Raw genomic sequence first — 14,578 nt, 5'->3', positions numbered from 1 at the left:
AGGGAACTGGATCTTAGTTCCCATAAAAGGGATCAAATCTCTGCCACTTGCAGTGGAAGCACAGAGTCTTAACTGCTGAACCACCAGGAAAGTTCCATCATGGATGAACTTTGAACACCAAGTAGAAGAAGCCATAAACAAAAGGCTACATATTATGTTATTTCATTTATACACAATGTCCAGAATACATAAACCTAGAGACAAAACCTCAGTTAAAGGTTGCAGGGGGGTGGGAGAACAAGGGTAGTGATTGCTCAGGCGTATGGGGTTCCTTTCTTGGGGTAATGAATATTCCGGAATTAGATAGTGGTCATGGTAGAACAATCAATTCTGTGAATGTATTAAAATCCATTGAACTATATTATTTTAAAATAATGAATTTTACGATTGTGAATTATATTTAAGTGTTCTTCTCTCTATTTTTTTAAAAAGTAGTTATTGAAGATGGAAGTTAGCAAAGCAAACTACCAGTCACTCCAACATAAGAATGCATATTACTTTAGGGGAGGCAGTACAAGTTTTTTTTCTCACAACAATGTAACCCCTAGAGCCTAATATAATCCTCAAAACCTATTAGGTGGTTCACTGAAGCAACTATGAAGAAAAACGTAGGATTCAAAATCAATCAACACCTGGCACTTAAAAACCAAAATACAGGTACATTATAAATACCCACCTTATCCAAACCTATGAAGGTTGCAACTCCAATATTTTGTCTTTTAAGGAAGTTTACACATTCTTGGGCTGTATCAATAGAATCAACAACAATGTAGTCTAATGCATGACAACAAGATGAAATAGCAACATCATATTTTTCATCAATTGTTCCTAAGTCCCCCTAATAAATAAGAGGAGGGGGGAAAAAAAAATCAATGCACAATCAAATCAGCAGGGAATTAGGCACAGGATCATTTCTATTTATACAGATTTTCCATTTAATTGAAGAACTATACCTACATACAGTTTACAAAAGTACAAAAATGGTATACAATGAAAAATTTAAGTGTCCCTCACATTCGATCTTTCTCTTCTGCAGAGGCAATCACTACTAAGGCTTTTATCCACCTTTAAAAAAAAAACTTATGGATATACAGAGTCTGAAATTTTAATGAGCACAAAATGAACAGAACTGTTTTCACTACATGTAAGTGAAAATGTATAATGTGAAGATTTGAAACCTGTAATTGTTATAAGCAAAATAACTTATAGAATAATAAAACTCTGAATTATTGAAAACCATCTAAGTAAATCTGTTTGTCTATGAATAACTTAGCTATCAGGGAGCATTAACCAACTAGTTTCATTTTTCCTTGAGCAGAGGAACAGGACCAAACTGTGTATCTTCAAAAAACAAAGGCAGAAGTCCTTGACGTGAAGCTGTGGAAGCAACTCTGCCGGGTGACTTTCACCTGCCCTCTGAACCACCACCCCCCGCTTCCTTCTCCGGGAGGCTGCCTCAGGGAGTGCACTAACTGGCTCTCCAGCTGAGGACAAACTGAGGCACCAGCCAGAAACGGTAGAACAGATGAATGGGGTTCAAACATTTATTTTCCTCACTTCCTTCCAGCTACCTCTAGCCATGGCCAAATTCCCTTCCTTCTTCAGGTTCAGGAGTTCACACTTCAGGTACCCACTATCCCTAGCCTTAAGTTTTGACAGCATCCTTTGCGATTTTCCTAAACCCCAGCTACAACCCTCAGTATAATGGTATAAAGCTCAGAATATAATTTATCAAATTCTTATTTTTTTAAAGAAAAAAGTAATTAAGTATATCAATAGAATTGGATCGTTTTCTTAAAGTGACTATAACTATCCCAAACTTAATTTTTAATGGGCTTCCCTTATGGCTCAGGGGTAAAGAAGCTGCCGGCAATGCACGAGACCTGGGTTTGATCCCTGGGTTGGGAAGATCCCCTGGAGAAGTGTAAGGCTACCACTCTAGTATTCTGGCCTGGAGAAATCCATGGACTGTATAGTTCATGGGGTCGCAGAGAGTTGGACACAATTGAGCGACTTGTACTTGCACTTCCTTAACTTTTAATGTGAAAGGATCCATAACACAAAGAATTTTACTATGCCTGAGTGTAAAAGCAAAATGCTTTAAAAAAAGCTTAATATACAGTTATTTTAAAGTTAAGAAAATTACAATGTCTGAGAAAAATGTATAGTTATTTATAAATAAATTTACCAGTCGTCCATATATTCCTGGAATTCTGCCAGATTTTTTTTCTTGAATTATTGCATCAAGGACTTTCCCCCTACTTCGATTCATTGCTAAGGAACTCTTTGCTTCTTCAACTTTTTGGAAAAGATCACGAACCAAACTTTTGAAATTTATTTCTTCTTGTGTAAGTTTTTGAAGTTCTTTTTCTTTCTAAAGGTGAAAGTAAAGAAAATGAATTCCCAAAGCAGACACCCTTATTACAACATAGGCCAATAATAATGAATACCTGAACCAGAACTATGCCACCACATTGTAACTGCTGCTTTGATTTTGAAAAATATGGATGGGTTTTCTATTTTAAAGGGGGCATAAATTATCTGGGTCAATAATAAGAACAACCTCAATATAGTCCTAGGAGCAGTGCACTGATTTGATAGAATGAGTAGAGCTAGGGTTGTGGAAATCCCAGTTTTGTACCACATAATTATGCATAAATGTTTCCTAATTCTTATATTCTTAAACTAATCAAAAATAGATCTCAATATAGGATTCTAGATATGGGTGACTGGGTATGGCTATGATTAATACTGTGGTTTGCTTTCTAAATAAATCTATTATTTAGTTTATTATATATCAAATATTTGTTAAATTATATAGTGTTATATAGCATAATTCATTATTCTTATTAAACCAAGGAAAACAAAAGCACAGCTCTGAAACAAAGGGAAACATGATGAGTGAACAGTACTATTTCTATACAAAAATGTCAGGCTGCCAACAAAAGAGAAACCTCACACATGAACACAAAAATCCTAATTCTCAGTTTCTCAGTTTACCAATTTAGAGCAGTCATTTTTCCAACTGACATTCTCTTTCAGTTCCTGGTTTTAAATTGTTACCTCTACTACCAGTCATACTGGTTTCAAGTAGAAGCTCAAGTTATAAACACAATTTACCCAAAAATAAACTGAATCACCAGGAAGACAGAAGTCATAACTGACTATAACCTAAATTTACATTTAAATTCTACATGGCCATGAAGTTTTCTGATGACCAATCAGTGTGCATTTACTAAAATGAAAGAGACTTTATTTTTGGTGTCATTTCGCTTCAAAGAGCATCTTCTATTGCAATTTGCCTAATGATGCTTTGGAAATTAAAGTTATGAAATTCCTTACTCAAGGAGAGGAGAGAAGATTGATGAACTAAGTAAGATATCTTGATTAGTTCAACAACTTGCAGTCCCAACAAAGAAAGTATATTCTTAAGTTCAAAAATAGAAAAAAACACTACGATAGTTGAGTTGAATATTTGTTCACACACACACACATTTATTTCACTTTCCTGTATCACTGCATAAGTTGTCTACATTTACATTTAGGGAAACAAAACCTTTCTTTTGTTTAAATTATTTCCATGGGAAGTAATGATGGCGATACTTGAGGGGAGAACACAGTTTCTTGACAGTCTCAATTTGATCTGTATCAGATAGAGTACTGAAATATTAACCCCATTCTTTTGGGGAAGATTACACTAAACAACAGCAACAAAATCTATCAGTCACACCAGATGTTGAGATTAAAAAAAATAAGTATGTAAACATGTATGAAAATAAATAAAACTAGGGTTGATAAACAATGTTCATATGAAACGCAGAAGCAAAGATTTACCTCCTTTAGCTCACGTTCAGTTTGAGGGAGTTTTGTCTCTATATCTCCAATTGCAGCTTTCCTTTCTTTGAGAGTCTCAGAAGCTGCCATTAGAGCTTCTTTGGCTTTACTTAATTGAGACACTGCAGTATTATGACGACTGAGATAGATATCAAGTTCTGATTGAGCTACATCCATCTTTGAACGTGCTTCATTTACTGATTTACTGAAGTCCATAAGTTCTTTCTCTCGACTCTGTTAAAATATGATAGACCCCCATTTAATCTGAAATATGTGTTTTCAAACCTAAACCAAAGTGGAAACCATACATTTTAAATTTAACTTCATAGATTATGTAAGCATAATATATAGAAGTAAATGTCATAAGTGAATGGACTAACAGTTTTTGCTTAGTTGTGAATGTTCATGGTATATGAAGTCTTTCCCCAACTGATTTAATAACAGCTTAATGAGGTAGCTGCTGCTGCTGCTAAGTCGCTCCAGTCCTGTCTGACTCTGTGTGACCCCATAGATGGACGGCAGCCGTCAGGATCCTCCGTTCCTGGGATTCTCCAGGCAAGAATACTGGGGTGGGTTGCCATTTCCTTCTCCAACACATGCATGCATACTGAGCTGCCTCAGTCCTGTCGGACTCTGTGCGACCCTATGGACAGCAGACCACTAGGTTCCTCTGTCCACAGGATTCTCCAGGCAAGAATACTGGAGTGGGTGACTAATATGATAAAAAATCATGACCACCAACACACACACCCACACCACTGTAGAATATGTTCAAAGCACTATCCTGAATGTTTTGTATGTATTAATTCCTTAATGCAACAATCCTATGATCATCATCATGCCCATTTTGAGGAAACTGAGGTCAGAGTTTAAATAACTTGTTCAAAGTCATGCACTTACTCGTAAGCAGCAGAGCCTGTTTTTAGCTCCAAAGATACCTAGGTATGAGTCCTGGCTTTGTTACTAACCTAGAATGCCAAGGCACACGGGATTACTTGATATACATGAGATGAGCTAATGTGAAAAATTGATCTATAAAGTATTGTATTAGGAAAGTGACTGTATAATACTTAGCCACTTTATCACATAGGCATCCTACTTACAAACTCTTATAGAGGTTAGAACATGTCCATATTTCGAAACAGAATCAATTTAGTCTGTCGAGAAACCCCAAAATACTTCACTGAGGTATAATTTACAAAGATCTTATATGTAACTGACTTAAGCAACCAAGAATTAACACAAGACCCATAGCTTTAAAACTATTACACAAGAGCTACAAAAGTAAAGAAGGGAGATGTCAACCTATGGTTAGTGCGGTTCCAAGCATGTATAGGTAGTGACCAATTAAATTACCAAGAAAATAATTTGAGAAGAGAAAACATGGTGATTAAATCAACATTAACAGAGACTAGCATATAAAGCAAAGTATCTGATATGCATTTTCTTCTACCACTTTAAGTTCTCATTCTCAGTTAACATCTTTTTAAAATGAGAAAGCAGAAAACAAAAAGGGAGAGTGTCTAGGTTGGCTATTTTTGTGGATGTTAGATATTAAAAGCCTAAACTTCTCATTCTAACAGTTCATTTTTTACTATTACTATAAAAACATTCTTTAAGATAGGAGGGGAAAAAAGCCATCAAAATAAACACCAACTGATAAAGAAATCTTACTTCTTTTTCTTTTTGAAGGCCTTGTGTTTCCTGTTTAAGGCTATCCATAACTTCCTTTAATTTTTCTTCTTCTTTTTCTTTTTCTTTCTCAAGGGCATTGTTTCTAGTTGTTGTCTCCCTTATGATATTCTCACTCTTGGCAGGTATACTTTTAAATTCTTCAACCTAAGATTATAAAACAAATTAAAAAGTTACTAGGAGCATGTACCTTTAGGCTATCCAATACCATTAATACCCGACTTATTTAAAAGCATTTCTCAAGATCTTCTAGACCTTTGCAGTTTTCATTGTAATTAGGTTTGAACCAGCTAGCTTTAGTAAGTATACTTCCTTAACTATATGCTGCAATTTCTATATTCAGTCTAATTCATAGAATTAGGTAAAGATTATTCTATGAATTCTTGATTCCTTACAAAAGACAATTCTCCTTGGCTGGGCATTGTATCTTTCTTCCTTCTGCTCTAACTTTATGCTGTAATTAACCTTCTTCACCTACACACATGGTCTGAGTACATGGAATTCCTTAAAGTACCCTTCACGGTACATTACAACTTACCACATATTACCTTTACACCCCCCTAGTCTCTCTCATATCCTAAGATCTTTCCCAACTTTACCCTTTCAGAGTCACCATGTGGGACTAATATTTTATTCCATTAATACCTTCCAGTAATAATCACTGTTCCACAGTTGGTGTCCAAAGGCTAATAACTGTTACTCAAGTTACATCTGGCTTACTCTGTCCAATTTAGGGGTTACTATGACATCCATGGTATTTTGTTTATCCTGGTTATCTATAACGGGGGAAATTAAACACTTCCCAAAATGTTATCCTTCAAACACTGATTCATATAAGATGTGCTATTACTGTACACACATAAAGTATTTTGTGAACAAATGCATTTGCTTATAAGGTAAAGCAGAGCCTATGTTATAAGTACCATGTAAATATATGGTACAAAACTTTTTTGAGGGGAGGGGCTTTCAGTGTTGCCTCTATGAGTATCTGATTAAACTGTGACTATAGTTTGAAATGCTCCAAATTAATTATTAGTCTGGCTCCCAGCAAATTAGGCATTCTGGTCTAAAGTTCATCGTCTTTTAAAACTTCAAACTAGCTAATCAACCCCTTGCTATAAATTATGGCTTCCCCTTCCCTCCTTTCTAAGGGGAAACTCCTGCTGATATTCTTAACTTGATTTCTGTAGACAAAGGTACTACTTTTAAAAGTCTATGATATGTAACTAAAAACCTCTTTTTAAACCATATATTCTAGGAAGATTATTTTGTCACCAAAACAGAATTACTGATTTGGTAAACAGTTCTCCAATCATGTATATCAGATACATAAGCTCTAAAACTCAAAGTCAATGGATGCAGAATTTCCATAGAGGGTGGGGTGGGGGGGAATTAGGTTCAGAGATAAATCCTGAAGCACTTAACATTCACAATTCCAATTCATTCTCTAAGAGGCAAGAACATTCATGAAAAATAATAAAAACTACATCAGACAGACATGAAATATTAAGAATTTCCCCCACATAACCTACCTTTTCTTTATCTTTTTGAAGTTGTTTCTCTAGTTTTTTGGCTTTACTTGTAGCATGTTTCAATTTTTCCCTAACTTGAACATCTTCCAAATCTAGTTTTGTAAATTTTTCTTTGTTCTCCTCAATAAATTTTGTAATTTTATTCAGCTTCCTAGCAAAGTAAGAAAATTATCAGTCACTATTTTGGATATTCAGATATTTCAAAGTGACCTTATATACCTTGCCTGAAACACCATGTAAATGTACCAAGTTCTTATAAGGTAGGATCCTAATACTACCTGCTTCAAGCTAACCCTCCCCTCCATCCATATTTGAAGGAGTTGTTAAAATGTGTGGTTATGAGTTATTTTGTCTCTCAAAGCTAGATTGGAAATAGTGACTATGATGTCTAGGTATATAACAATTTGACGGTTAAAAAAAAAAGTCAAAACTCATTTTAAACAATAAAAAAAGAAAACTGCATAGGTAAGGGATACTGGTGTCACTGAAGATTGCCATGAAAAAAATAATGATAAAACTTTAAGACAACCAACCTGTCAGGTTAAATACCTATTTTTGCAATGATGTTTTGTATTATTGAGTTCTGCCACTAGGGGGTAGCATCCTCCATTATTTAACACCAGAGTTGGGCACTCAAACCTGTGATAATCATCAACTGGATGAAAGGCAATTCAGTTTTTTGGTTGCAAAAAGAAACCATTTAAAATATTTCATATGCTGGCAAATATATTGCCCTCATATGCTGGTATTAAGTTTATATATAGACACACACACATACATGTCATAAAATAATCTACTTTCAGTACTTTCCAAAAGATTATTACTTCTCTACATCTTTTACAGCTTTATTCTTAGCTTTCATTTCATTTGACAGTATATTGCTCTTCTCATTAATTTCTTTGGTATCTTCATTAATTTTTTCCTTTTGAGTCTCCATTTCAGCAATTCGTTTCTGCAGATCATAACTAGAGAGAGAGAAAAAGCTATCAGAGATTCTAAAGTACCATTTCTAAAACTCTGAAACTATTTTAAGTAAAATCAGCTGTTTCTAAAGTTATCTAGGTCTTTGGAGGGGGAAGGAAGAAACCAACCCAGGGTCAAGGCTAGCATTAGGAACAAAATAGGTTCCATATAAACACAATTATATCTGCTATTAAATGAATTAAAAAGAACTTGTAAGTAAAACTATTAAGTATTAAGCACAGTGATATTTGTGAACTCAACTTCAACTATCAAGTAGGATAGTTAAAAATTAACTTCACTACTATGGCAAAAAACTCTAATTTAATAAATTCATCACAACCACTTGCAGAATTTTTTTTTACTTCAGTCTTCGCATTTCTCTAATACAGGAAGAGAGAACAGATTAGATTTTAATGTCAGAAACTAATACAAAAGTTGATAAATTAAGGTACTTACATGTAATATTGACAGACATGATTCTTTTTTCTAAATATTTCATTTTCCAAGGTAAGAAATTCAATGGCTATGTTTTTTTCTCCTTCTAAGGCATCCTTTTCCTTTTCTACCATCTTAACTCTGTTTAACTACAAAAGTTAAAAGGATAGAAATTGTTCATATTAAGTGTATTTGAACAGTCTGAATTTAAAATATGCCAACATGAGATAAAAACAAACTACATTCACAAAAGTGTTTCTTTGAAATGTTCATAAGGAAAACATAAAACTTCGCTTAAACAATTATGATCTACCATAACTTGAATTATCTGGCTTAGTAAAATTTGTTAATCAATAAATGAAACATTCTGGTTTACAAAAGCCTACAGAAGATTCACCTTTTCTCCTCTGTGTTCATTTAATATTTCAACTCTCCGACACAAGACTTTAATAGGTTCATTTAGTCGTCCAGAACCAATTATATCTTCTAAATATTCAAGCATACCCTCATCGTGTTCAGTCTGGCCTTTTGGTTTCATCATAGCAATTTGTTCAACTTCACCCTTTAAAAAAAGTAATATTTTACACTCACTGTATATGTTTGGCTACACCAGCCTCAAGTGAGAACTAGAAACAAGTCAATTAACAAATCCAACATTAATTACAACTAAATGATGTAAATCAGTAGCATAAAAAGATTTAGTAAGATGCAAATAGGACTTCCCTGATAGTTCAGTGGTAAAGAATCCTCCTGCCAGAGACTTGAGTTCGATCCCTGGTCTGGGAAGATCCCACATTCCTCGGAGCAACTAAGTCCGTGTGCTGCCAACTGCTGAGCCTGTGCTCCAGAGCCCAGCTTTGCAACAAGAGAAGCTACTGCAATGAGAAGCCTGCACAACACTAGAGTAGCTCCCATTCGCTTCAACCAGAGAAAGCCTGTGCAAAGTAACAAAGACCCAGCACAGCCAAAAATAAATAAATAAAACTATATAAAATTCCAAGTAAAGATGTTTTAACTTTCTAAACAAACAATTAAATAAAAAAGGAAATACTATTTTCTCTCATGGTAGTAATAGGAAAAGGCCAACTGACTGTAAACTAAAGGTCTTGGTACATTAAACACTGGAAAACTTTTGCTTGCAATCATTATTATAACAACTTTTAAACTATAGTTAAAATCTAAGATTAAGATTATATATTTGCACTTATGCAGTTCAGTTACAAAGAGAAAAGAAAAAAATCCAGTCAGTAACTTTCAAGGCTGACTGAAAGGCAGCCATTTAGCTTGATGGGGGAGAAAATTTTGTCTGAATATGCTCAGGCAAAATGCTACTTTACTTCACACCAGTAGCCTGCTTGTACTCTTTATTACAATAGAAGAAAAGGGACACACAAGTAGAAAAATAAAAACATATCCCTTTATTTCTGCACAATAGCTAAGACTGAAAAATTTTTTTTAAAAAGGGGCATATATTCTTTCTAAATTTAAATATCTACAGTATTTATAAATGAAACTTAAAAATCTGGGTTAAAACTTGCTAATGACAAAGCATCATATTACCAAAATCTTCAATATAATTATACACAGTAGAAAAAAAACTAAAGACCAAACAAGAAAGGATAAAACAGTTCCTTTAAAAACTACTCATTAGGGACTTCCCTGGTGGTCCAGTGGTTAGGGCTCCAAGCTTCCACTGCAGGGGGCACTGGTCTGATCTCCAGTAGGGGATCTAAGACCCCATAATAGGAGGGGAAAAAAATCTACTCAAAATCAAAATTAAAAATTTTACAGATGACTCCTTTTCTGTACTTTGATAACAGCACATGATTATAAAACACAAGGTGAATGTTATCCTAAGAGCCTGTCATTGTTTAAATTTCTCTGTAATCTTGGGTATGTATGAATTAGATTTAGCTAAATATTAGTGTTTAAACTAAAACATGTAGACATTTATATAAAGTATTTTGTTCTGCTTTCAGTTATCAGTTCTTTCCAAATATTTTTAGGTAAGCTTTAAGTTTTAGACAGAACTTAAGCCTGGAAGAGTATCTAAAGCTTTGGATCACAACAGGTGAGACTCTAGCCATTGTACAAGCCAAGACTTATTCAGTTGTTATCTAAACAAGGTTTATCAACAGCAACATTGCTGACATTTTGGGCTGAATACTTTGTTGTGGGGAGCTATGCTGGGTAGCATAAGATGTTGAAACATCTCTGACCCTACCCACGAGATGCCAGCATGAGGCTTCCCCCAGCTGCTGACAGCCTAAACTGTCTCCAGACAATGCGAAATGTACTGGGGGAGAAAGCAACAACTACTCCCAGCTGAGAATTACTAATCCGGAAGTAGTTTAACTCTTTTATGTCTGTGTTTATAATCCAAATATCTGACACCAAATAGTCTAATATTCTAATTCGATTTGAATAGCTGAACACTTACTGTAAGATAAATGAAAATTCATGTCAAGAGAACTTACGTATCTGAGTCAAATCACATAAGGTATTATTTAGGCATACATTTTTCAGATAACCAGAAGTTATGATTTGGTGTAACAACGACAAAAAATATTCCTAAGGGCATCATACTTTTCCAGGCCAAATTATTTACTGAAGTGATGGAATACTACTATTAGGAGACTGCCTAATAAAAACAAAGCATAGAGGTTGCTTGTTTTTGGTCACTTGTTCCTCCCTTTCCAATTAAAATGAAAGATATATAGCTCTGATTTCTTTTCATTCTAACAAGGTTGCCCAGCAGAAAAAACATTTTCAAGTCAAAGACAAGGACATTTATGAATCAACAATTCCATCTCAAGTCCCATATAACACTGTTTTCATTTGTTATATGGGATCCATTAAAAAACGGTTATTATCAATTGACACTACTGAATCAACAGGTTATTAGAACATTTAGGCCTCTGCCTGTCAGGTGACTATTAGGACTGCTGTGGTATTTCAACGACAACCTGAGACCTTTCTTGTGGTTCTGTTCCTTGATGTTCTCTGACTGCCTTAGCACTTGCTACTATTTGTTTTCTTCCTTGTTTTTCCATTTTGTGTCATTTCATGTATAATCTGAGGGCTTGTATAGTCTGGGCTTAAAGGACCACTCATTTCAGAAAATGTACCTATCCCAAAATGAAATTACAAAGTAGTTTTAATTTAAAGCTCAGTACATTTTAGAAATAATCTAAAACCTGAATTTAAAGTCACCTTCAAAGCTCCAAATCACAAACAGTGGTAGTATGGTAGACAAAAACCCAAACAAACAAGTTTCAAGTTGCTATAAAGCTAGCATCTGAAGCTGACAGTTTTATAGTCCTCCTCAATGTTATTTCTATTTTCCATAGCTTAAGTGTACTAAACAAAGTTTTAAACAAATTTCTTCACTGTTGTTTACTACTAACTTCCTATGTTTTAATTTGTATTTACACTGTATCAGAGATATTAAGCAACCGTGGAAAATACCATTTATGGTTTTTAAAAGCAACATAAAAATAGCAAGAATATGTCAAGAGGGTATTTATAATATCCAAGGCCTAAACCTTAACTTATTGAACTGGGCAGAAAACCAAGATATTGTGACTCATTTACAGCATTCCTCAATAATCTAATTTACAACAATACAGCTTAAAAATCTAAGAGGAATAAACAGGTACGATGCTTTATCTTTACTGAAACAGAATCCAAATTTTACCAAGCATGAATCACAGGAAATTCAAATATAGTACATACATAATAAAATGTTTTTTTTCCTAATAAGGAAGGCCTTAAGATTTAAGGTAAATATGGGTGTTTGCATCAAAATTAAATGGTCCAGATTTACTAGCCTTTGACAGTTTGCCTTGGTTGTATTTTTATTTTCTCCATTTTCTACTTTAAAGTTACTGTTTTTTTTTTTTAAGTTACTGTTTTTATGCTATTCTAAATAAATTTTTAATTTGTGAACTAACAAAGGCTAAGAAACTAACGACTGAGGTTAGTACCTGTAAAACAAGTGCATAAACAGAAAGGACAACGCTTTAGGAGGTAGACTGCTTGGTATTTATTTTGGGTGCTTAGGGATAGTTTCTTTCATATAGTTGAGGTGTTGAACAAGACACTTTTGGATAACTGAAGTACTACTGATAAAACTAAAACAACTTCTTTTGATACAGCACAGTCTTATTTCTACAGATAAAAGATCAGAATTCAAGTAAGCTTATATGTTATGCCTGGCGGAGAAGTATACTGGAAAGAAAAAATAAACAGGTAACTCAGATCTTGGTTAATCCAATCTCCAAATTACTAATTTGGAGAAAAAAAAAATCTTAGTTATTTTTAAATTTTAGTTTAGATTTTAAAATATGAAGACAAAAAGCATATCAAGTTGAAAACTGTGACAAAATGAGCTACTGTGAAATCTTTCAGCTAATAAAAACTCTACTTGTTCATACCAAGAATTAGGACAATGGGAAACCAGCTCTCAAACAAGGTATAAACAGGGAAATGTACAAAAATGTACAAAGTACAATGGCAGTTATAACCTAACACTTTTGGAAGGCATGTATAAATGCCTGTAAGGACAAGAAATAGACTTCTACCATCTTTGGATCATTTATAGTATCTCAGTTTAGTGACTCATTAGGAACTCATTAAAATAGCCAAAGATGAAATTTTAAATGATTTCAAATACTAGAAATACCTACTTGAAGAACCTACTATACCATTATAAATACCATAAAAAAATTATCCTTATGGACTTCTAAATTTCAGTGCTTTTTAGTCTAAAAAATAAGTTTTCACTTTAGCTGAATTTGTATCACTTAGCCTGTTAATCACTATCACTGGCCAAAGAGCCTACATTTTATTCAAAGCAACCACCTATGTCTTAGATGATGATATTCTGATGGTCCCAAGTTCCCAATCTCCCAAACTAGTTAGTTTTTAAGATAAATGTTATTTAGTGGGAGATAAGGTAATGAAAATTGTATTCTTACTTACCTTCAAATGTTTTATATCTCTAGGGCAGGAGTCTAAGATTTTGATAAGGAACTAAATAAAAATCCATAGAAACCACTGATACTTTCCCTCAAACTTTTAAATTATCTATCTAGTCCAGTCCCTGTTTCTTCTTCCTAACAGGGGAGCCCTTAAGATTCTTATCTGTAAATTTAATCAAACGGAATTCAATTTGTTAATGTGGAAAGTTTACCTTGGTATTAAAAATGATTTCAACAATGTAACTGTTAAGATGATTAAAAACAAGTTGAGATTATGGGGATAAAGGGCTTAAGCATCCTGGACACTTTAGAAGCACATACTGAATACAAAATTTACAATTTAATAACTACTCTTATTTACCTCTTTGGGATGTTACTTTATTTAATTCCCTTTATTCACTGAATTATGTAGAAAGGCTATACCGAGGAAAAAAAATTACCCTTACAAGAGTTAAAATGCAGTCTATTTTGATGAGTCTACGTATAGGTGTAAAATTTTATCTCAGGGTGATAGTAAGTACACAGCAAATAATAAGATAAACACAACAATAAGCTCCTGCAAAATGGTATCATTATCAAATTTAGTTTTCTAATGGGGCATAACTTTTTAATCCATAATTAACCAAATCAAATCCCAGAATAGTTAAATTTGATTAAAAAACACACATAGCTTTAACCCCACATTTATGTAAATTCAAATCTCATTTAGAAATATATCTGCTTATGATTTCCCAAGATCCATTTTAAATTAAGTTTGGGTTACAGAAGTATACAAATGAGCTGGTAGCAAGATACTAACATAAGTCATCCCAGAATGATATTTATTTACTTTCCACATACATTATTTATAAATAACTTTTATTTTTTAAAAATAGTTGAAAAATATAGACTGAAACGGAAATAGCAGCTAACATTTTATAAGTTTCTTACTGGGAACACTCAGCCACACTAACAGAACTTTCTTAAACGCAGCGCAGGACACTAAAGAATATCAGCTGCTATTTCTACATGACAATAGTTCTCCTCTTAAGCCATGCTTTTATGCTAACAAATTTCTTGAAAGATAAAACATAGAGAAGATAAGGCATTTTCTTACCAAGCAAATCTGGTAGAAAATACCTTTACTCAAATAAAGAAAAG

The 14,578-nt window shown here is 33.7% G+C and overlaps 1 protein-coding gene across 1 annotated transcript in view; it reads right to left on the bottom strand.

The window, feature by feature from the left end:
- The window catches only part of SMC4 (structural maintenance of chromosomes 4), a 31,902-nt gene that overhangs the window by 11,900 nt on the left and 5,424 nt on the right, over positions 1 to 14,578 (bottom strand). The window contains exons 6-13 of the mRNA XM_061168234.1: positions 8,854 to 9,018; positions 8,478 to 8,605; positions 7,883 to 8,023; positions 7,059 to 7,209; positions 5,509 to 5,673; positions 3,835 to 4,068; positions 2,189 to 2,374; positions 677 to 838 (exon numbers count right to left, since the gene is read on the bottom strand). Of these exons, the coding sequence (XP_061024217.1) occupies positions 677 to 838; positions 2,189 to 2,374; positions 3,835 to 4,068; positions 5,509 to 5,673; positions 7,059 to 7,209; positions 7,883 to 8,023; positions 8,478 to 8,605; positions 8,854 to 9,018 (1,332 nt within the window). The remainder of the gene's footprint in view (positions 1 to 676; positions 839 to 2,188; positions 2,375 to 3,834; positions 4,069 to 5,508; positions 5,674 to 7,058; positions 7,210 to 7,882; positions 8,024 to 8,477; positions 8,606 to 8,853; positions 9,019 to 14,578) is intronic.

The sequence above is a fragment of the Dama dama genome, chromosome 19 (genome assembly GCF_033118175.1).
Source record: "Dama dama isolate Ldn47 chromosome 19, ASM3311817v1, whole genome shotgun sequence".
NCBI lineage: Eukaryota > Metazoa > Chordata > Mammalia > Artiodactyla > Cervidae > Dama > Dama dama.
The sequence above is the reverse complement of the archived record's forward strand: the minus strand, read 5'-3'. Positions and strand labels throughout refer to the sequence as shown.